This window comes from Ochotona curzoniae, unplaced genomic scaffold (assembly GCF_017591425.1).
Source record: "Ochotona curzoniae isolate NIBS_2020 unplaced genomic scaffold, NIBS_Ocur_1.0 contig_2688, whole genome shotgun sequence".
NCBI lineage: Eukaryota > Metazoa > Chordata > Mammalia > Lagomorpha > Ochotonidae > Ochotona > Ochotona curzoniae.
Window position 1 is genome coordinate 17366034 of NW_024465553.1, and position 23198 is coordinate 17389231.

At 52.2% G+C, this 23198-nt stretch overlaps 1 protein-coding gene across 1 annotated transcript in view; it reads left to right on the top strand.

Moving 5' to 3' along the window:
• The window catches only part of LTBP2 (latent transforming growth factor beta binding protein 2), a 76883-nt gene that overhangs the window by 25556 nt on the left and 28129 nt on the right, over nt 1–23198 (top strand). The window contains exons 4-8 of the mRNA XM_040975288.1: nt 14967–15139; nt 16231–16401; nt 16740–16946; nt 17516–17802; nt 18685–18787. Coding sequence (XP_040831222.1) covers nt 14967–15139; nt 16231–16401; nt 16740–16946; nt 17516–17802; nt 18685–18787 — 941 coding nt within the window. The remainder of the gene's footprint in view (nt 1–14966; nt 15140–16230; nt 16402–16739; nt 16947–17515; nt 17803–18684; nt 18788–23198) is intronic.

A 23198-nucleotide genomic window follows, 5' to 3' on the forward strand; every position in this document is an offset into this window, starting at 1 on the left:
AGAATTCTAGCTCCGAGGGTGGGTGTCTGGTTAGGGTGGTCATACTCTGTGGTTAGGGTGAGATTTGAGGTAGAGCTGAATGAGACATGAGGGTGAGGTTTTAGAGCCTTGGGATTGTGGTTGGGCTGAGCTGGGGTTATGCTCCAGGGGAAGGGAGGACTATGGGTGTTTTGGAGTCCACTGCGGTTGCTGGTTGGATCTGCCACTGGTGGGCCCTTTCATGAGTGAGCTGGCGTTTTATGGGCTGCGTGTGACTCAGTGCTGGGGACATCCCAGTGGAGTTAGTAGTGCAGCTAACTTGTGAGCTGCACAGGCCTCCCATCCAGCTAGCCTGCTGCTCTCCAGCCCTTTATATGTGAAGTGATGCTAATGCTAATACTGGCGGCATAGGGTTGTGATCAGAAGAAAATCAGCTATGTGAAGATGAGGCTGAGTCACATACTTTAGGGCTCTGTCCTGGATGACTAATTTTTTTTAAGATTTATGTATTTATTGGAAAGGCAGAGTTTACAAAGAGAGAGGGAGAGACAGAGAAATCTTCTATTTCCATCTGCTGATTCACTGCACAAACGCCCACAATGGCCAGAACTGAGCCAGTCTAAAGCTAGGAGCCAAGGGCCAGGAGTTCTTTCTGGAGCTCCCTTATGGGTACAGGGACCAAGGACTTGAGCCATCTTCCCTTGCTTTCCCAGGTACATGAGCAGGGAGCTGGATTGGAAGTGGAGGAGCCAAACTTGAACCAGCTTCTATATGGGATGTCGTGTCACAAATGGCTGCTTTCTGTGCTGTGTCACAATGCTGATTCATAAAAATTTATTTTCTTAATTATTTGAAAGACAGAAAGACATACAGAGACAGAGATCTTCGATCTGCTGGTTCACTTCACAAATGCCTGCAACAGCCAGGCCTGGGCCATGTTGAAATCGGGTCCCAGGAGCTTCATCTGTTTTTTTCCATGAATGGCAATCAGCACCCGCTGCCTCCTGGGGAGTGCATCAGCAGGAAGCGGGGTTGGAAGCAGAGCTTTGACTTGAGTCCAAGCACTCTGGTATGAGATGTGGACATCTGAAGTGACATCTTAACCTCTGTGCCAATTGCCCACCTTGATACCTGATACTCTTCTTGTCTGGATCAGTCAGAGTTCCAGTGGCAAGGGGCTGGGACACTAGTTTGAGACTGTAGAATACAGAGTCCACTTACAAGTTTAGATGGAGCCAACACAGGGTTGAGCACCCCAGGGGAATCCTCTGGGCCCAAAGAGGCCAGGGACCAGGAGTTTCTGGGACCCAGACTAGCCACAGCCATGGGGCAAGGGTGCTGGCAAGGCTGTGCGCTATGTCAGAGGAACACAGCTACCTGCAGGGCCCTCCACAGGGAGATTGGTCTGCCTGTCCCCACTCTCCTACCTACTGCCTCTTGCTGGGACTCCCCATTGGCTGAGCTAGCCTGGAGAACGGCCAGAGCAGAGTGTAGGAGCCACACAGGGCCCAGACTGGGCTTCAGAGGGTTGGATAGGGTTCTAGGGACAAGTGGAAGGCCTTTAGTGCCTTCTGCACCCCACGGTGGCCCCATGAGCCGAGAGAGGACAATTCAAACTTACTTGTATCCAGCTTCGTTTGCTGTGCTCCCAGATGCTGAGTCAGCTTTAGGTTGGGGGAACAAGGCCAAGTGCAGGAGCGCGCTGCATGGCCAAACTCTGCACAGGATCCACTTGTCAACCCCTCCCCTGTCCCAGTGTCTTTGCAGAGACACAATGAAAGCCTGGGGCAGCCCCATTCACAGCCGTATAGAATGGCAGGGTGGGCAGCTTCCGGCAATTGGCCCGAGGAAGGCAGGGACAACACTCTGAGTCCTCCCAGCAGTGGCCTGACATGAATCCTACATAGGACTTTTATTCATAAGTCAAAGGTGAGGAAGCCACGAGGTAAGGAAAGACTGGAAGGAGAGACCAGGCTACTATTGCAGAACTCTGTGTGTGTGTGTGTGTATGAGAAAGGGGAGAGAGAGACAGAAGTTGTGGAGTGAACATGCCTCAGAAGTCCTAGTGGAGATTCTTTAGATCCTGTGAATTTTGTTTGTTTTTAAGATTTATTTGTCTTGCTTGAAAGTCAAGGTTACAGAAAGAGAGTTTTCTCTCCACTGGTTCATTCTCCAGATGGCCACAATGGCCAGAGCTGGGCTGACCCAAAGCGAGAAGCCTGGAGCCTCTTCCAGGTCTCCCACTTGGGTGCAGGGGTCCAAGCACTTGGGCTGTTCTCTGCTGCTTTTCCAAGCCATAGGCAGGGAACTGGATTAGAAGTAGAGTACCTGGGACATGAAGCAGTGCCTATATGAGATGCTGGCACTGCAGGTGAAGGATTAGTCTGCTGCACTAGTGTGCTGGCCCCTGAAATCTCCTCAAGTTGCTCACATCCATGTGGGTTTGTTGTTGCTTGTCGTACACGGAAAGGAGCTTCTGGCTTCCGGCCCACCAGGCTGTGCAGGCACTCCTGCTGTAAATTGGCCATCCACTAGAAAACTTGGCACCACCAGAAAAGGCCCTGTGAATAGGGGAGCATCCCTTTAGCAGAGGAGAGACAATAGGGTCACAATAATTTAAAAAAGAAAGAGAGAGACTGAAATAAACATGTATTTCCATGTGTGGTGCTAACTGGATCAGTGCCACCTCTTTACCTCCTGTGCCCCTGCCACGGGGCGTGTACACACACAGACACAGACACACACACACACACACACACACACACACACACACACACACACACACCTCACCTCTCAGGAGCTAGAGATTTAAGCCTCACAGGATCATTTTTTCCAGAAAAGGATTAGGAAGTAAAGGAAAAGGGAAGAAGTTCAAAGCCATCTGATGACCTCGTGGTGGGTCCCAGCAGGGTGCGGCCATGTGTCTGTTCCTGTTTGCGGATGACAGAGTGAAATCACTAAATGGTTCCCAAGCAGGAAAGGCGAGCGCACACAGCCCTCTTGTGGGCCACATAGTTGTGGTTTGGTGTCGTGATTCATTGTGGAAGTGAGTGGCTCTAACAGGCATGCTGTGATATTTTTTTCCCTTCCTCTCATGGTCGCTTTCTTATTCCTCCTAAAAAAATATTTGTGAAAGGTCTAAAATTCAAGCAAGTCGAGTGCTTTTTTGAAGAGAAAAATCCCTGGCCCTTGCAAAACAGAGATTACCCATCAAGCCCTCCGGGTAACCACATTTCTGTGTCCAGCCAGTTTGCCCACGCTTCGTTATCCTCCCCGAGCCTCTGCTCCTGACCACCGCCTAACGCGCATGCCCATGTGTGCTCTGTGGCGGGTGGAGGTGTACCCCAGCCTGGCCATTCTCTCCTTCTGGAGTGGCAGACGTGTGAATTCCATATTGCTGGGCTGAGGCCCCAGGGCACAGATCACATGTGAGGATGAAACTGTGAAATAATTTATGTCCTGCCATAGAATAAGCCTTGAGAGTAAATCTCTGTTCTGCCTATTACTGGTTATGCTCCCTGGAACAGGTGACTTCCTGAACCTCAGTATTCTCATCAATAGAATGGGAATCACCAATTCCTTCTAGAGTTGTTGAGAGGATTCCTATTTGGATATGTATCAATGCGTCTGGCACCTTTTAGGTCTTCTGTGAGTGGCACTTCTCTGGCACTTGTCAGTGGCTGGCACCCACTCTTAAAACTTCCCTGAGCAAAAGTGGCCACTCAAAGTTCTGAGCTTTTGCCCAGAGTACTCAAGGGTATTTCAATCCCTGGTGAGGTTCCTGTCATAGCCAGCCAGAGGTTGAATAGTCAGCTGGGACGGCGGGGGTGGTGAGGAAAAAGAGCCCAGACCTGCTGGACATGACCTGGGGCAGGGCCATAGCTTCCCCATGCTTCCATTTTTGTCTTCTGCAGAACAACCACATGAGGTCACAGGTGTAAAGGACACAGCAAAGCAGGAAACCGGAGATACCGTGGCAGGTGTTGCGCTCTTGGCAGAGTGGTGGGGTTGGGCTGTGTTGGCGACTCAGGTCACAGTCATGGTTTATGGTCCTGCATGCATTTCTAGCCCCCGCAACCGCAGGCAGGGCAGGCCAGCTGCAGGCTGCCAGGGCTTTAGCCATCACCTCCTTCAACCCTTTCCCCCTGGAGGCAGTCCTTGTCCCAGGGCCTGCTGCAGTAGGCTGTTCTGGAAGGGCCTTGGGAGTGAGGAGCCATGACTAAAGTCACAGGCCTGGGTTGGCCAAATGTGCACCTGTGGGAGGGTGCATCACGGCAGGTGGAGAGAGCCCAAAGGTTTAGGAGGCTTGTACCTCTTGGCCAAGTTGGTGGAGATGAAAAGACCACATACAGGACCATTGTCAAGCTTCTTAGAATCCACCTGGCTGATTTGGCTTCTTCTTCTTCTTCTTTTTTTTTTTTTAAGGATCATAATGGACAAATGAAAGAAAGTTGTCCCCTTGATTTGGCTTCTAAGGGCTTCGGCTCTCCAGACACTTTCGTCTGCCTGGTGTGGACAGTTTCATAGATTCTGCTGCAGGTGTGGGAGGGGCAGGGCAAGATTTAGAACACTGGGTCTGGCCATTCATGAGCCCAGTCCAGCTTTGAACTTGGAGCAGCTCCTTCCCCTCTCCATCCTGAGCCCATCTTACCAAGCATGGTAGTGTAAAGAAGCCTGTTTCTTGGCTTAGAGAGGGGCTTCTGTAAGGTCAGGTGTAGGGGAGAGTCTTCAAAAGCTTCCTGGGGGGAAAAAATAACAAACCTTGGCAGTGAGTTCAGTTTCTTTTGCACCAAGATAAACTTGTTATTTAATTCTGTTTTCTATGAACTTTATGAAACACTACCATGTGTTTGCTCCCTGGTGGTGCTCACTGTATTCAGCAAGTGTAATTGAGTTTGGTCTTTTGCAGGGGAGGGGGAAGATTTACGATCCCAGATTTATGTCCCAGGCACCCCCTGGAAATAATAGTCACCCCAAGAAGATGTCACCACCGGGCAAATGTCATACAGGTGGGCTCTCTGCACCCATGATTGTGGGACGAGGAGGAATGACCTCGATTCAGTGGCCAGAGATGGTCCAGCTTGCCTGCACACACCTGGTTTCCTGCAGTTCAGCATTCCCACGCTCCCCAGGCAAAGAGGGTGTGTGCTGCCCTCAGCTTCTGGAGCAGGAGCTGTAAACCCTAGGAAGAAGCACTCTCCAAGGTGGCTGCCATCTCCTGCCATCCCCGCCAGCCACTCAGTTGTGTGTTTTGCATGTCTTCTGCGGACTAGGCAGGGTTCAGAAGGGATTCTCAGAGTGGAAACAGCCCCTGCGGCGGGTGGGCCATGCAGACTTCCCTCCCTGCCTCCCAGCACAGGGACTACTGGATGACTTGGACTCCTGCCTTGCGTCCAAGGCTCAGATCCAGCCCCATGGCGGGTGCCAGCAGCCAGAGCAGCTTGGTGCTGGGAGCCAGGGAGTGAAGAGTGGCTCTGAGCCGTGCAGATCACGGGGGCAGGTCTGAGGTCTCCAGGGAGGGATTGTCCAAGACTCTCCCTTCTTAAGCAGTCATTTTCTGCCCTTGCTCTTTCCTCAGTAGAAATAAAGAAATAAACCCTTGCAATTGCAAGGCCCACATGCTGAGGCTCTGAACCTCGACCTTCTCCAGTACAGAGGGTAGCTCTCGGGCCAGGCTGCTGAGGAGAGCTTTAGAATGTGAGCACTACAGCCAGCGTATCTGCAGAATTCTTGTCTTTTTGAGTTTCAGATCTGTCAGCCCCTGGCTGTGTGACCTCAGGAAAGTCACATCATGTCTCTGTGCCCCAGCTGTCACCTGGAGGTTGCAATGCCTATTTCCTATCTTCAGTGATGATCAACTAAGGGCACATGGATGAAGCACCATTGTACCTGGTGCTGTGTATCGTCCTTGGCCCCTGCTGTTTCGCATGGGTCCAGATGGGCTGCCTGTCCCCCTGACCACCGCTGTGGGTGCATGTCCCCATTTGTCTCTTTGTGCTCTGGATTCTCTTGGGCCTCCCCCACCACCTTCCTGCAGCTCACAATGCCTGGAACAACTGCCCCCACCCTCTGGCCCAGGGCCATGCCTGCTGGAAGAAGCCTGGCACCTTCTGGTTGCATGGCTCTGCTGTCAATGGGACAGGTGTTCCCGGAGCCCCGAGTTCTTGGAGTCTGGATGGGAGGGGGTGGCAGAGCAGACGAGACTGGTGGCAGTCTCCAGGCCCTTTGCAAATGAAGATGACACCTGCTTCAGGCTGCTGTGGGGACAGGACACAGGCTCCTAGGCAGAGGCTGAGCATCCCCACCCAGGGCCCCCAGCCTCCTACCTGCTGGGATTCTGCTCTGTTCTCTGCAGAACTGGCTGGGAAGCAGCAAAGCAGGGTATATAACTGTGAGCAGGCAAGGCTTCCAAGGTACCACTCTCTCCTCCATCCTGACCTGGCAGGGATGCCCCGGTACTGTGTGCTATAGCTGTCCAAGTCCTTTCAGCCCTGTTTGGCTGTGGCCACAGAGAGAGTTGGAGGCCCAGAGTGGGTATGACTCCCAGAACCCAAGTAGGGGAACTTGAGCAGATTGGGCACCCTGGAGACGGCAGACTCTGCCCATGCAGCTTGAGCACCAAGGAGAGAGGATGCCAGTGTCGACAGTGTCTGCAGCAGGTGTGTCAGGCAGCAGATGGTGCTGGCCTTCCCCAGACACTGCCCCTTGACCATGGTGCCTCCAGGAGGACTGCTGGACTCTGCTGCAGGTGCAGAGCTCTGCAGGGCCCTTGCCAGCACCTGAGTCCTTGGGGAAACTGAACCCAAGGGGGTGCCGGGCATTGCCTGCAGTTACAGGAAGAGTGGCCCCTCTGCTTTTGACCAGAAGTAGAGAGGGTTCTGGAAGGACTCCAACTCTTGGGCTCTCTCCTTGTCTTTCTTCCAGAGGCCTGCACAGCCTCTCCCTCTCTTTCATCTCTCAGAATGTTTAGACATCAGAACATCTGCAGGTCTTAAGCAACACCACAAACCATCATTAATTGTCACCATTAGGGCTGGCAACGGTTTTATTAGCAGGAACGGTGATGATGGTCTGTGTGCAAGCCCCTCAGTTTAGCAGTAGACACACACCAATGTCCACAGAAGGGCAAAGCAGGAGGACTGTGGCCATGCGGTCCCGTTGCCATGCACACACTGCTTGCTCACTAGCTACAGCATGTGCTAGCAGGCAAGTGGTAGCAGGCGCCGAAGGCTGGAGGATTTAAGGGAGCCAAACTTTAAAATCTGAGACTCTTCTGTTGGCTCACAGGATGTCCCTTTTCCAAGCTGGGAGGTGTGAGCAGAGTTAATGTCCCTGGCCAGCAGTGACGAACTCTCACTTCTGTTAATTCTGCAGCTACCTCCTCACTGCTTAGAAGCCCTGTGTCCCAGTCCCCCACCCCCTGCGGAATCTACAGCCCCAGCACTCTCTCCTGATTCCAGCCTGCCAATGTTCCCATCTCAAGGTGTGTCCTAAAGCAGGACCCCCAATGGAGCCTGGGACTCCCCGCCTCCCGTGGGCCTAAGCAACAGCAGGGAATGACTCGGGTCTGTGTATCTTATATCTCCTCTGAGTCCTTGTTCCCCTCTTGATCCTGTTCTCCATCCCTGCTAGCCTAGACCTTGACCTACACTTGCCAGTCGGCCTCTAGCCTCCCTTCTCTGTTCCGCCTACCCTCAGGACAAAAATCCCAGAAAAGCTCTGATGCCTTCACCACCTTGTCCTGCGTGAAGGCCAAGGATGGGTGTCTCAATGCTGACATGCAGCTCCCTGCTGGGCCCCGTTGTGCTAGCTGGGGTGCTGGTCCCTTGATCAACCTCATTGGAGGTGAGACCCCAACGGCACGTGCTAGACCCTCAGCATGTGCTCCTTGCATGAGTGGGAGAAGAGTGAATTGGACAGTCCTCTGTGGCAGTCTGCCCTTCCCTCGTTTGGTACAGCCTGGATCTCAGACCCTCCTCCTTAGAGGCCCAAGCCAATTTTCTTTTATCCCTTCCTGGCCTCTGTGCCCTCACCTTTCAAATGGCCACAGAGGTGAATGGTTGGGTGGACTTAGCCTAGAGGTGCCTGGTTGGGAACTGTGGCCTCCGCTCAGGGTGCAGACTGCCCTGCCTATATTTCCTCTTCTAGAGCATGGGCATCGTGAGTGTCTAACTCCTGGGGCTTGGAAAAGCCTACATGAGAGAGTGCCCAGGCTGGCAAAGACTAGCGATCACTGGCTTGGGTTTATTCCCCGCCCCCTTCTCCACTTCTCCCACCGCCCCCCCGCCACCTCCACCCCTGAGCACATATAGGTGATCCCTGTTTCTGATTTTCCAGGCCTCTCTTCCAAAGTCGCTTGCTTAATATGCAAAGAAATGCAGCATGCACACTCCCATTCTGTATTTTACCCAAAAGGTTATATACCCTGCAGTCAGCAAACTTCTTCCATAAAAGGCCAGATAGTAAATATTTGGGACTTCCTACGACATGTGGCTTCTGCAAGCACTCAACCACGCCACAGGAGAGCAGAGAAGTCAGACAATGTGCGTGGCTGGGCTCCAATTAGGCTTTATTTATGGAAATTCAAATTTGAATTTGATATCATTTTCTCATGTCGTGAAATATGATTCTGCCGATTCCCTTCCCCCTCCCCCTAGCCATTTGGAAATGTAAAAAACCAAGGTTGGGCCCGTTTGTCCAAGAACAGGCAGTGGATGGGAATTGGGGGTGGGGTGGCTGTTGGACGTGTTCTTTGCAGTAGAACTGGAGCAGCTTTTCAGCCTGGAGGGGCAGGGGGATGTGGGAGGCGTTTCTGGCAGGCACTTGTCGCCCTTCCAGCTGTGCACTGCCTGACCCTGGGTGGTTGAACCAGTCCTGTTCTGGAGGACACCTGAATGTCTCTTCTCAACATCAGCAGAAATGCCAGTTAGTACCACTATGCATAACCCTGTTCCTGTGTCATTCTGGACATTGGCAAGTGTCTGCTGTCAGGTCCCCTGGATGTGGGACTCGGGGGTGTGGGATTTATTGGGGAGGAGCTGAGGGGGGACCAAGCTGAAGTGCAATGTGCACAGGGATCCGAGTTGTGACATAGTACGTTAAGCTACCTCTTGTGCTGCTGGCAGCCCATATCAGAGCGATGCTCTACTTCTGATCCAGCTCCTTCCTAATATACTTGGGAAATCAGCGGAAGATAGCCCCAGAGTTTGGTCCCCTGCCACCCATGTGGGAGACCTGTATAGAATTTCTGACTTCTGGCTTCAGGCTGGCCCAGCCTCAGCCCCAGATGTTGGCTGCTATTTGGGGAGTGAATCAGTGGATGGAAGATCTATCTATCTCTGTGTGTCACTCTGCCTTCAAAGTAAACACATGAATTTTCTTTTAGGAAAGAAGAATGGTGGCAGATAAATCAAGCTTTAGTTGATTTTGATGGCTCCTATGAAGTCATAGTATCTTGAGGCAAGGGAGTCAGGACATTTTTTTTTCCTTTTTTAATATTTTATTTGCTTATAGTTAAAAGGCAGGGAGACAAAGAAAGACATATTCTAGCCTCTGGTTCATTCCTCAAATATTGCAACAGCCCTGGGGCTGGGATGGCCTGAAGCCAGGAGCTTGCAACTCAGTCTGGGTCTCCTCTATGGGTGGCAGAGACCCAGCTACTTAAGCCTTCACCTGCTGCCTTTTAGGCTGTGCGATAACAGAAACTGGACTCAAGTGGGGCTGGTACTCAAGCCCAGACACTCTAATATGGGATGTGTGTGTCTCCAGTAGCATCCTAACCACCATGACAAACATCCACCCGACTCCTTCTTGGGGGATGGACTTTTAAGCTCCCACGTCAGGCAGTCATGGGCTTCATGTACATGGTAGTGGGCAGGGCTTCTCAGGTGGTTTCGATCACTCAAGTGCAAGACTTAGCCATCTTAGACTTAGCCGTGCACGTGTGAGCCTTTGGCTGCTGCACCTGCAGCTGTTGGGGTGCACGGGTCAGAAAGGGAGTCTGGGCAAGACGGCAGTGGCTCCTAACACAGCAGGAGACACAGGGAGCTGCAGGTTCTAGCATTGTGAGAAGGTGGAACCAGAGAGTCATACGGGCCTACCTGTCTAGACACTGTTCTCCCTAAGGGTTATATCTGTTTACATCCCAGAGTGCGTTTCTGTACTGTCTCGCCAAATGCATGTTTTGGATGTTGGCTAATCTGATATATTAAAAAAAATCTAAGAGTCTTTTTTATTAGCACATCTAAGCTTAAGGAGAAGGGCTTGAGCACATTTTTCTATTATAAGACAGATGGTTTTGTCTGTGAATTGCTGTTTCCTATTCTCTGCTTATTTTTCTTTCTGGGCCGTTGGTCTCTGCCTTTTCTGTTTCTAGGAACTCTTTAGATATTCTAGAGATTCATTTTTCATCCAGGATAGAATTGCACATATTTTTCCCATTTTGTCATTGGTCTTTGTGCTTTGTTTAAGGTGGTTGGGGCCAGGCAGGGGATTTTGATCCTAGTGTTGTTTGGCTGAGTCAACGATATATCACCTAACAACATTCAGCAGGATGCCTGCCACCTGGCACACTCTGAGTGCTAGCCTTATCCTTCCCTGCCCTCCCCTCCGCTCTGTGCTTTGCTCAAACTGTGTTCCTTGTTCTTCCTTAAACATGGCCGTGTTGCTGGTCATTTCTCTTATCAGTGATGTCTTCCTCCCGGTGGGCTGTTTAAACCTCATCCAAACCTGAAAGCCCAGTCCAGATGCTGCTTCCTGCCCACAGCTTTCCCTGGCTTAACGTGAGATAACGGTGCTTCTTGCGTTTGCACTCCTTTACCTGTTTGTCATCATGATCTTCCTTAGTTTCTTGTTATTTGCAAGCGTTTACTGGGTGGCGTGTGTGTGTGTGTGTGTGTGTGTGCGTGCGCCTTACTTCCCTTATTTATAAAATGGAGGTGCTGGGAAGACTAGAGATGTATTTTGAAGACAGAACAAATATGCATTCTGCATGATTCACGCTGCTGGTAAACATGTTCTAAAAATATAGAAAGTTTAAAATGGCACTTAGAGGGCACAGGTCCTTTCATTCCCAAGGAGCTGGTCCTGTTCACACATCCTTCCAGAACTTTCTTACAACTGTGTGAACATCTGAGGATGCTGTGGGATAGTGCAGGGGGTTAAGCAGCTGCAAGCGTCCCATATTGCCATGCTGGTTTGAGCCCCACTGCTTTGCTACTGGTCTAGCTTCCTGCTAATGTGCCTGAGAAAACATGAAAAGATAATCCAAATACTTGGGCTCCTGCCTTTTACATGGGCAACCCAAATACAGTCCCTGGTTTTCCTGTTTCGGTCTGACGCAAGCCCAGCTGTTGTGGCAATTTAGGGTGTGAACCAGTGGATGGAAGGTCTCTCTCTGTCAAATAAATATTTTTAAAAATCTATAGGTGTCAGGGGAGAGAGGCTTGGCTTAAAACACAAAACTAGAAGCATACCATCTGTATGACTCTGCAACTTGCTTTTTGCAATTCACTGAAGTTATGTGGATACGATGATGCAGCTAAAGCAACTGGCTCAGGGCTCAAGGACTATGCCATTGGTAACTATGCCATGTACCTTGTAGTGCTATTTTTAATTTTTCTTTTACAACTAGTACTTCTCAAATAATACAGCATTTGAAAGCCCTATTTACAAATTAGATCGAGTACACTTGCTGCGTAAGGGAACAAATAGAGAGGATGGAGGGCTCCTCATCCACCTGTCTCCCCATCACAACTTGAAATCTTGATGTGGAAGGCAGGATGTGGGCACACCGAGCTCATCTCACTGAATAGCATTCCTGGGGATCCACTCCGTGCTCCTGGTCTTCATGTGGGCCTTGAGCTCTCAGCCAGCTTGAGCAGGAATAGTTTTTGCTTCCCAGATTGTTTGAAAGGGAGTCTTCAGTGGGGAGCACTGGATCCAGTGGCTCCCCTGGGGCTTGGTGTTGATCTACAAAGGAGTTTTCAAGGTCTGTGCAAAAATGAAGATAATAAAGGCAGTGTGTGGCAATTTGCAGAAAGCCAAACTTATTCAAATGCTTTTTTTTTTTTTGTCATTGAACTCTTTTCTTTGATGAAATAACAGTAATTGGTAGCTCTATGTCTATTAACGGTTTTTTTTTAAAGATTTTTTAAAAAAATGTTTATTGCAAAGTCAGATATATAAAGAGGAAGAGAGACAGAGAGGAAGATCTTCCATCCATTGATTCACTCCCCACGTGACTACAACGGCTGGAGCTAAGCTGACCCGAAACCAGGAGCCTCTTCAGGTCTCTCATGTGTGTGCCAGTGAAAAGCTTTGGGCCGTCCAGGAGGGAGCTGGAAGGGAAGCAGGACTGCTGGAATTAGAACCAGTATGGGAACCCGACATGTACAAGACAAAGACTTTAGCCACTGAGCTACTATGCTGAGCCCCTGTGTTCATGTTTTAATCTACCTAAGTGAAAAGCTGGCATCTTGGTCTGGATCCCTAAATTTGTTTCAAAATAAATAAAGCTTAGAAATGTTGCTCCTGCCCTTGTGGCAACTTTGCCAGGATTTCTCTGAAACAATCTCAGGGTGATAGCAAGCGCCTTCCTCGTGTAGGGTGAGTTTGACAACTGCTCTGCTTGCTTGACATTGTGCCAGCTCCTCCAGGACTAGAGGCTTCTCTTTGCCTGACCCTTCTACCACCCTGTGACCCTCAAGGGAGCACTCACTGCCTCTCGAACCTACAAATGGGTCCCCACTGGGCTGAGCGGGGAGCCAGGGGCTGGGATCTCAATCCTGATTGGGGGGGGGGGGTGGTGATCCAGATTGATTGGGAGGTGGGGACCTAGGAGACTGAGCCACCTAGGAGCTCTGGAGCCGTGGTGGAGCTGGGAATCAAATCCAGCCACTGCAGTGTGGGAGGCAGGCCTCCTAACTGCCAGGCTAAATGCTTGCTCCAAGTCCCTCCTTTTGATGTTCCACAGCCTTAACTGAGCCTCTCATGAGACATGCCACCAGGGCGAGACTGAAGACCAGGGATTTGCTGAAGGAGCTGAGCACTAATATTCCCCCAAAGCCAGCAGACTGCACAGCTAACAATCTCCACCCATTCTAGGCTGCCTATGCCTTTCCAAAAAAATGGTAATGGCAGCCATGACCAACTGGAGGCCACAGGAGTGAGGGGATGGGGTGGAGCCTAGAGCTGGCAGCCCCCATGCATGGCCAGCCTCTCTCCGTGCCTGACTCTGGAGACTGGTCCAGTGTAGTGGCAGTGGGAGAGAGCCGCCTCCGTCTGCAGGTGCTTCTGATGTCAGACGTGGCACCTGTCAGAAAACCTGGGGCTTCTTTCTTCACTCTGCCATAAAGCCCAAATCCCCATTGCAACAGCAGAGGATGATGAATTGGGCCTGGAGCAGTTTATGTTGATAAGAGATTGCACCTAGCACTTTTTAGATAAGGGTACTTAGCCAGTAGAAATATGTTTCACTGGAGTCTTGAGGCAAGGAATTGTGAAGGGACTCCATTGCATTTTCTTACTTGGCTTAAAGATCAGGTCTTTAGGCTTTGGGGTCAGCCTGCTGTAGGTGTAACCAGAGGCGAGGACTTAATGTCTGCCATCTTGGATGTCCACCATGTGCTCACACCCACTGCCATTCACATACTGTGTCTGGTCAGTGGTTCACAATGGCCATGACAGAGTACTGGCAACAGAAGCTGCCAGCAACAAACAAGCAAAAACAATGTATTCAAATGTGTGAGACAGACACTCAAGCCACTAAGATGTCAAAGGACATGAGCGGAGTTTTCACAAGTAGTAAATAGGTTCATGAAAAACATTTCAGAAGCAACAACAACAATAAAGAGGAAATGAAAGTGACCCCGGTGTACCACAGTTTATTCAACTAGAAAAGCATGGAAAATGAATAACACATCCTGTGCTGGTGAGGCTGTTCTCCAAATGTTACATTTTACACATTTTGATACAACCTTTTCAGAAAGTGATACAGCAGTGTGTGCTTAGAGCACTCAATGTTTATAGCCTTTGAGACAGTTGCTTTAGCTCAGGATCTTATTCTAAAAGAATCAACCTTTCAAAATGGTTCTTATAATTTTTTTTCAAGCATACAGGATAAAATAGAGCAGTACAATGAACTCCCTCTGCTAGAGGAACATTCCAATGGAAGAAAAAGATAATGTAGAAGAAAAAAGTATAGTGTATAAGAGGTTGAATCTAAAAATGTGATAGGAGAATGTCTGACTACATTGTAATTTATCTGCAGATGGAACAGCTGAAGTCCACAGCCTAGTCCACAGTGTGTTAAATATAAAAAGAGCAGGGAACTGCACTGGCTATGATGTAACACTGAGTGAAATCAGAATTCCCACTGTATCTCTAAATGACAATCAGGTGTAGACATTTATGAGCGCACAGGTTGAACGGAAATAAGTAAAAGGGTTTGCTGAGTTAGGGTGGGAGGGTGAGATGCCTTCATTTTTCTCCCTTAAATATCATCATTATGTTGTTTTTATGATACAAGTCAGATGGAATCCAGGCTGTGATTCCATCCATGAGCATGCGCTGTTGGGAACCTCAGGCAGAGATGAGTCCTTTAGGCTGTGTTGAAACATGACAAGGGAGGTCACAGGACTTGGCCTCAGGGCAGAGGCTTGCCCATATATGGGCATGTCAGAGCTACCCTGGAATAGTCTAGAACCTTCATTTTGTAAGGAAAGGCTCTGAGACCCAGAGAGGACAAATGACTTGCCCAGAATCACCCAGCAAAAGCCCAGCTACATCATGGTAGATAGCTCCAGAGCTGGCTCATTAGCCTTAGCTCAGGTCTCTTGCCTCGGATCCCTCTGTGGCCAGCAGTCAGTCTCAGTTAGCTAGAGAGCAAGTAGTGATTTCAGCAAGCGTTCTTCCAGGCCATGGTGGGAGGAAGTGGACCCAGACACCTGTTCCAGGATTCAAACCCTATGCCATGGTTGCCTCCACAGGACCCTGAGTGGACTCAGCCAGACCCGGCCTCCCCAGCAGCACGCTGGGCTCTCACGGACTGTCCGACGTTACCCAGCCACGGCTGCCAGTGGCCAGTTGACTTCCAATGTGCTGCCGGTGGGGGCAGGGCCAGAACCCAGGGCTGGTGCCCAGCAGGCCGCACCGCCCTGGGGTAAGGATGCCCTGTCTTAGGGCCCGGAGGAACAGAGGGTCTGCATCTCCGATCTCCCATCTCCCACTGACTCTCACTGAAGGGCTTTCCTGTCAGCTCATTCCTCGTTCTTTCAGCCAGTGAGCACTAGGTGTTTGAGCACGTGCTTTGGACCAAGCTCCAGGGCTCCCAACTGATCTGGGCTTGGTGGAGACCTGAAGAATCCCCTCACCTCTCTAGTCTTGGGAAGGCCCGTCCCTCTGTCCCATCCCAGGGCCTGCCAGGAACCAGCATGCAGACTTGGCTGCTTGATTTCTGCCCACTCGTGTTATCCTTTCTGCCTTGACTTCCTTCATAGACAACTTTGAACTTTGACTCCCAGGCTTCAGTCCACCCACCTCCTTCCTGCCAACTTCAACCCTTCTAGATGAACCAGCCAGTTGCTGCCTTAGGGCAAGGTCACTGCTGCTCACTGGAGCCCCTGGCATCCTGGTGAACTCATGCCACACTACACTCAGTTGCTGCCTGCCACACTGCCCCAGGCCTGGGCACTTTAGTTCCTTCATTCCTCATATAGACTCCTCAAGGACTCCCCCCTCTTTTCCTTAAAAACAAACAAAAAATTATTCGAAAGTCAGAGTTGCAGAGAGGAAGAGATCTTTCATCTGCTGGTTCACCTCCCAGATGGCTGCAGGAGACAGCACCAGGAGTCAGGAGCTCCATCTGGCCTTCCCACATGGGTACAGGGGCTCAAGCACTTGGGTAATCTGCTGCTGTTTTCCCAGGCACACCAGTAGGAAGCTGAATGGGAAGTGGAGCAGCTAGGACTCAAACTGCAGCCCAAATGGGATGCAAGTGTGGCAGGCAGCAGCTTAATCTGCTATATCACAACTCCAGGCCCCCTTCCCTGGCTTTTCCAAGCCTCCATCCCATCAGTGGACATCAGAGACGCCCCATCTTCCTGCCACCCTTTCCTTCTAGCTGTGTCTGGGTGCTCCTCCTTCCTGTTTGTTCCGTATTGAACATGGCCTGCTACCCACGTGGGAGAGGTGGGCTGAGTTGCTGACGTAGGTCTCAGCCCTGCCCTCTGGACCCAAGCCCTCTCTCTGCAGGGCTGAATCTCACGGAGAAGATCAAGAAGATCAAGATTGTCTTCACGCCCACCATCTGCAAGCAGACGTGTACCCGCGGACACTGTGCCAACAGCTGTGAGCGGGGTGGCACCACCACCCTGTACAGCCAGGGGGGCCATGGGCATGACCCCCAGTCTGGCTTCCGCATCTGTGAGTCCTCCCTGACCTGCATGCTGGTTCCTGGCAGGCCCTGGGATGGGACAGAGGGACGGGCCTGCCCAAGACTAGAGAGGTGAGGGGATTCATTATAATGCTATTACTGTATCCCTTGGGATTGTCTTAGGGGACAGACAGGGCTTTTTAGAAAGGCGAGGTAGGGATCTTCATCCCTGTACCATACGGTAAGTTCTTTCATTTAAGGGGTGCTAGACTGCTCCCCACAAACCATCAGATCCAGGGTCTTGCTCTCCCAGCCCTGCTGGCTCCGTGTTGGGTGCTGCCTGCTGCCCACCTTTTACCACTGCTCACCTTCGGCATCAACCTCGTAGATTTCTGTCAGATTCCCTGCCTGAACGGAGGCCGCTGCATCGGCCGGGATGAGTGCTGGTGCCCCTCCAACTCCACCGGCAAGTTCTGCCACTTGCCTGCCCTGCAGCCCGACAGGGAGCCCCAAGCGAGGGGCTCGCACCGTGGGGCCTTGCTGGAAGGCCCCCTGAAGCAGTCCACCTTCACTCTGCCTCTCTCCAACCAGCTGGGTGAGTGCTGGCACAGCTGGGTCCAACAGGAGCTCCAAGGAGGGTGGGCATCATCCTTGTGAACCTGCAATAGATGGACTGGGATGGGGAAGCTGCCTCCAGACCTTGTTTACCAGTCAAGGCTCCCTCAGTCTCCCCTGCCCTCCAAGGGCTTCCTTTCATTGCCTGAACTTTACTTCCTTTCCCAATGGATTCATCACAAGGCAGTCAGTGAAGGGTGCTGCTACTGGGATTAGGTGGCAGTGGAAGGACACAGAAATGCAAATCATCCAGATTCCTGCAGGAGGTCAGCGGAGGGAGGAGGCCGGAGTCCGGGAGTGGTGCAACCAGGATGAACTTGAGTTAGGTCTGCAATGCTGAGTAGCTGAGGGTTAAGCAGAAGGACTGGCACATTTCAGTGAAGGCCGCAGGGGGGTGGGAGCAGAGGGCTTGGGGTATTTGGGGCAGGGGTTTTACAGGGCCATGGCAGAGAGATAGATGGGGGTGAAGAAATGGAAGGAAAGTTCTGGGGAGGTACCCAGCAGTTGCCCCATCGACTCCCCTGCTCTGAGCTCTGTCCCTCTGCCCAGCCTCTGTGAACCCATCGCTGGTGAAGGTACACATCCACCACCCGCCCGAGGCCTCTGTGCAGATCCACCAAGTGGCCCGGGTGCGGCCCGAGGCCGAGAGGGCCCCAGATGACAACAGCGTGGAGCCCAGGCCCCCAGCGCAGCTCCCTGCCGGTCCCGGCCCTGGCCACTGGGCCAGCAACACCATCCCTGCCCGGTCAGGAGAGCCCCCTCGGCCAGCTCCCCCGGCAGTGCTCAGACCCGAGGGACTGCTGGGTCGCTGTTACCTCAGCACTGTGAACGGACAGGTGAGGATTTGGCTTTTACCCCGGCCCTGGAAGCTTCCAGAACAACCATCTTCCCTTCTTCCCGACTCTACACTTCTCTTCCTCTCTTTTTTTTTTTCTGAACTGTGAGTGTCTGTAATCTCTGTCCCACTTGGGAAAGTCTGGGACATAGGACTGCCTAAGCATGCAGAGGCTGGGCCTGCTATCTGGGTGCCATATGGTACTTGCCAAAGGCAGACCCACTGCAGAGGATCAGGGGGTAGGTAGGGCTGGCACGAGGCAGCCCAGAGTCTGTAAATCCTGGCACTCAGAGAGCTGACCTAGAACCCACTCTCCAGGCATGTGGAATCTTGGGAGAGTCTGAGGTGCAGACACAGATGAGATCTATAATGGCAGGTGCATCTCCAAGCGCTGCAGGTGCAGGGAGAGAGCCGTGCCACTCCCCAAGAGGCAGCTGGTGGGAAGGCAGGCACCCAGGAATGGGGGATACACCAGACCCAGATGGTGCTGCTTGGGGCTGCAGCTTGGTGTTTCCTGAAACTTCTTGAGAAATCAAGGGGCTGGAGGAGGAGGTGGAATAAGGCCCTGCTCACAGCTGGCCCACACTGCAGACAACCCCACAGATGGCCTGAGGAGGAAACTCCATCCTTGGGATTCTTGTCTGCAGGCTGGGGCTGGGCTATGAAGGATGACAGTCGATAGCATCTGGGCAAGGCAGATCTTGTGAAGTTAGAGTGTAGCAGGTTTATCTGTTTTTTGGGGACAGCATGGGCTGGTTCCTGGGGAGGAGGTATTCTCTGGTAGAATACAGAAATGAGCCCTGTGTCCTGGGCTTTGCTGGGACACAGCAGGAGAGGGAAGTGGGGGTGAAGGGGGTCGCATGTGTCCCTGCCTCTCTTCCAGTGTGCCAACCCCCTGCTGGAGCTGACCACCCAAGAGGACTGCTGTGGCAGCGTGGGGGCCTTCTGGGGGGTGACTTCATGTGCCCCATGCCCACCAAGACCAGGTGAGTGCTGGCTGCCCAGGTCAAGGGAGGGGAAGTGGGGGCTTTTTGCACCCCTCCACAGCCTCAGGGTTAGGCTAGTGGCCAGGCTGCTAAACCAAGCAGGATTTTCAGCTCAGCCTTGAAGGTTTTTTGGGCCTCTCACCTCCCCCAGGCTCCTGGCTCAGCCCTTCCTCCTAATTACCTGTCAGAGGCTCCTCCCTCTGTTGGTTCCTGCTCAGCTGATGAGGAGTCCCCAGCAGCTTCCCCTCCCCTCACACAGGTTCCAGTGGCCCCAAGTGACTGAGCATCCTGCAGGCCGAGGGTGTCTCCGTTCCTCTGCCTCTTTCCTTCTTCCTTTTCCCCGCCTCCCCTCTCACCCCCAGGCCCATCCTTGCGACTTCTGCACCCCACATCCCAGTTGGTCACACTCGTTCAAGATTCCCAGAGAGTGCACATCCAGACTAAACAGTGGGGAGGGAGGAAGAAAAGCACCTGCTCTATTCCATCTTGTAGTCTAGTGGGGGCCACAGGCCATGGGTGGGCATCAGAGAGGAACCAGTGTAGTGACCAGAGAAGTGCCACATGTAATAGGGATGCAGACAGTGGAACCAGGTCCTGGTTGTACAAATTTAAAAGATGCCCCTTTCCATTGGTTCAAACCATTTTCCTAGATTAAGGGAGCTAATCTAGGATGCCAGAGGGTCAGGGCAGGAGCAATATGGGAGACATGTGACTTCATGGTTTCCCCTGGTCACCAGCTGCCCGAGTGTCAGGGAAGGTTCCTGCAGAACACTGCTATTTGTGACACAGAAGGCCCTGGAGACACAGTCACATGGCCCATACTCATGCCTTTTCTCCCAGAATCCCATGGAGCCCCTCTTCAGAAGCAGGGCTTGGGGAGTGGGTTTCAACAGCTCCCCTCTTCTGCGTTCTTGCTTTCTCTGTGGAAACCATGCAGCATGTCCCCAGCTGGCCTCCTCCCAGGACCCATCTATGCCTCATCTCTCCCTGACCCCTGGGAGGTACCAAAAATCCCCAGCCCACAACCTCCTGGTCCTCCCGCTAGAGTCTGGAGACCATGCAGTCCTCACAGCCACGCTGACTGAGCCCACATTTTGGAGTTTCCATCAGCGAAAGACAGACATCTGGGTTGACTGGAAAGTTGGCTGCTGCCCCATCTGGCTTGGCACGGGCCATGTCAACCCCAGGGCCCCTCTGCCGGGCTGGGCAGAGCTGGCACAGGGCTGAAGGCCCCAGAGCGGTGGGCTCCAGCTGTTCACCCAGAGATCGCCTTTCGTCTGCCTGGCACGGATAAGTTCACCTCTGCACCCTGGCCGCTCCCTGCCGCTCCAGGGAGAGCTGATTCTTGCTCTGTCCCTCCAAGGGCCTCTTTCCCTCTTACAACCAAAGACAACGGTCAGTTACTGAACTTCTACCTTGTGCTGGGCCCTTTGCTTGTAGTATCCCATGTCATCTGCTCAGCCACCTGCCAGCTAGGAATTTAACTCTCTTTGACACAGCAGGACAAGGATGGGATGCTCATAGAAAGCCGAGAAGCTGGACTGAGGTCACACAGGATGGGTGGAGTTCAGTGCTTCTGGCTGGTAGCTGGCAGAGATCTCCCTCATCATTCTGGGAAGACTGATTGAAGGTCTAATAACATATGTATATATATGCGCTAGGGGATACCCTGAGTGTTCTATTATGTGAGATACTCCTGTGTACAGAACACATGGCTGTCAGGATTAGCATTAAAGAGACAGGCAGGTTAGCAGCACAGAGCCCAGGCCCAAGCAGAATAAGAAGAGACAAGTTGAAAAGTTCACCTCTGGGAAAGGAGACAAGCTTACTCCATGTGGTTCTGGAGCCAAACAAACAAACCAAGGCACAGATGTTTCTGGAAACAGAGCTCTGCTTGCTGAGCATAACAGATAACCTCTGAAAAGCTATGGGTGACCAACATTGAAGCAGCGGGTACTCGGAAGCGCTGGGCTCCCCTTTGTAAGCGTCTGCATGCCCAGGCCAGATTTCTTGAAGGAGTTGGAAAGAGAGTTTTAAGGGAATGGAGATTTATATGCTCAAATATGTCAGAGAATTCTTGTATGCCATGCTTTGGTTTGCTCCTGACCCTTGCCCCTGAGGAACATTCTAGGTGTGGATCTGTGGTACCTGCTGCTGGGGAGGGTGGGTTTGTGAGGATGATATGGGCAGGGATGGGGTGGGAGTGGAAAGGCCAGGGCCAGCCAGAGCAGCAGCTGTGGTCTGGTCCCTTTCTTTGTTTTAGCAGTTGTTTGTTCAGGAGCCTGCCTGGGGGCAGGTGCCATGCTAACTGCTTAGCATTTTGGTGATGTCTCTGATTGGCAGATGTCAGGATCCCCATCCAAGCAACGAGGAAGTCGGACCTGAAACTGCAGGTCCAGTGGCCTCAAGGAACTCTGTCATTCACCTGCTAGTGCAGTTTCTAGTGCATTGGCGCCTTCGGAGTTGGCCCACCCAGAAGACCCCGGCTCAGGGAACAGCTGTGACAGGGTGGGGCTTCCACTGGCCAGGACACCCAGTTCCCTGCCATCAAGAAACAGGGTTTTTAGAATTCCAAGTTGTTTGGGCTGCACCAGCCATGGTGACGGTGGCTGGGAGAGGTTCTCAGAGTTTCTTCCAAGGGACTGGAAACCTCCTGGGAATGGTGTCTTGGGCAGAAGCCCCAGCAGGGGAGGCGGGTGCTGCCACGTGGCGCCATTCCTGGCCTGAGGAGCTCCAGGAAGGGCTGCAGTGGGGGCAGCTGGGTGGCCCCCATCCCACTTGTCCTCACTGGTGGGTATGCCTGGGGTTTCTGTGCCCCCAGAGGAAGCCAAGGGCATCTTTGGGTGGAGCATGCAGTTAGAAAGCCAGGCATTGTGATCGTCACGACATGTGACAAGGATGTGCTCCGAGGGTCACGTCCTTGCTGTGTGCACAGCGGCACATGAGACAGGGCTTTGACCTCCAGTTTGCTGATAGGAAACTCCAGCACCAGCAAGATGGGTAACTCACATGATCGGGTATGGCGGCTGGCCAGGGAGCTCTCCTAGAGCCGGTGGAAGGAAAGAAAAGAGGAGGAGCGAGAGAGGGACCCGTGGGAAGCATCCATGGACTGTGCTGGGATCCCAATTCTTCAGTCTGACAGGCCCCGTTTTAGCAAAGCAAACCCCCAAAACAGCTTCACACCCCAAGTTTCTGTCTCCACTTCAAGCTAGGAAACGTGCCCCGGGTCACACACAGAGCCAGAGTAGACTCAGAAATCACAAGTGGGTCTGACTACCCCGGCACCCCCTCTTTGTGTACTGAGAGTAGAAGTTTCTTGTTAGCTCATCTGCAGGGCAAGGGGCCAAGGCTCCAGTCTGCTTGCAAGTCGCTGCGGCACTTGCCCCTGCCCTTGTGGGATGTGTGCTTGCGTCTGTTCCCTAAGCTCCTCCCCCTGCTGCAAGCACCTGTCATCGCAGCTGAGATGGGCACAGCCCGTAAACAGCCCTGAGGCCAGACACTTGTCTTCACCAGCTCCTCCCCGCTCTGTTCTCACAGTCAAGGCCAAAGCTGTCAGCAGCAATTAACTTTGCCTATGCTGAAGCTGCCCAGGGAGACGCAGCCATTGAAGGAAATGTTTCCTGATTCCGCCAAGCCTCAGTTTGCTCATGAAATGGGGGTAATATGACTGACTATCTGGAGGGTGATTTAAATTGATGCTAACCAAGTGTGCCTAACTTAAAGGCCAAGACCATGATAAGTACCATTGTGTGTTGTTATTACTTATTTCCATTTTGACCGAGTATCTGTATTGCTCCAGGTATACCTGGCACTAGACAGAGAAATGATGGAAGAAGAAGTCTCTGGAATTTACGTGTTAGTGAGATGGATGGGTGAACAGCATGTTAGGGGCTGTGACCAGGGCAGGACAGTGTATTGGGAATGGTGACAAGTGTCACGTGCCTCCCTCACTTTGGCAGTTACATGACTCCTGGGCTGCTGAAGGCCTGTGTGAGCCATGTGAACCTCCACTTTCTCCCCAGGAGCTTCCAGCTGAGTTTTCTGAAGTGAATGAATGCTGCACTTAGCCTCACACTGGCCTCCTGCATGCCCCTGGGGACCCTGCTCTGGGGAATGCGTGGGGAGTGATGGCAGAAGGCAGCGGTGGCACCTGAGAGGGTGACTGCATTTCTTTATCTCTGAAACGTGCCTTTGCAAGGCATTGCCCTGCAACATGGTGTTCTTACGGCTCGCCCCCATGGTGGGCAGGAAACACTTCACAGAAGAGGCACTCAACCATACCCATACCCACAATGGCCCTCAGGGTCCTGGAGCTTGGCACAGTCCTCCAGGGAATGGGAATCACTGCTTCTAAACATGCCAACAGGTGCCCACCCCCTCCTTCCCGCTCCCAGCTCTCAACATAAGCACT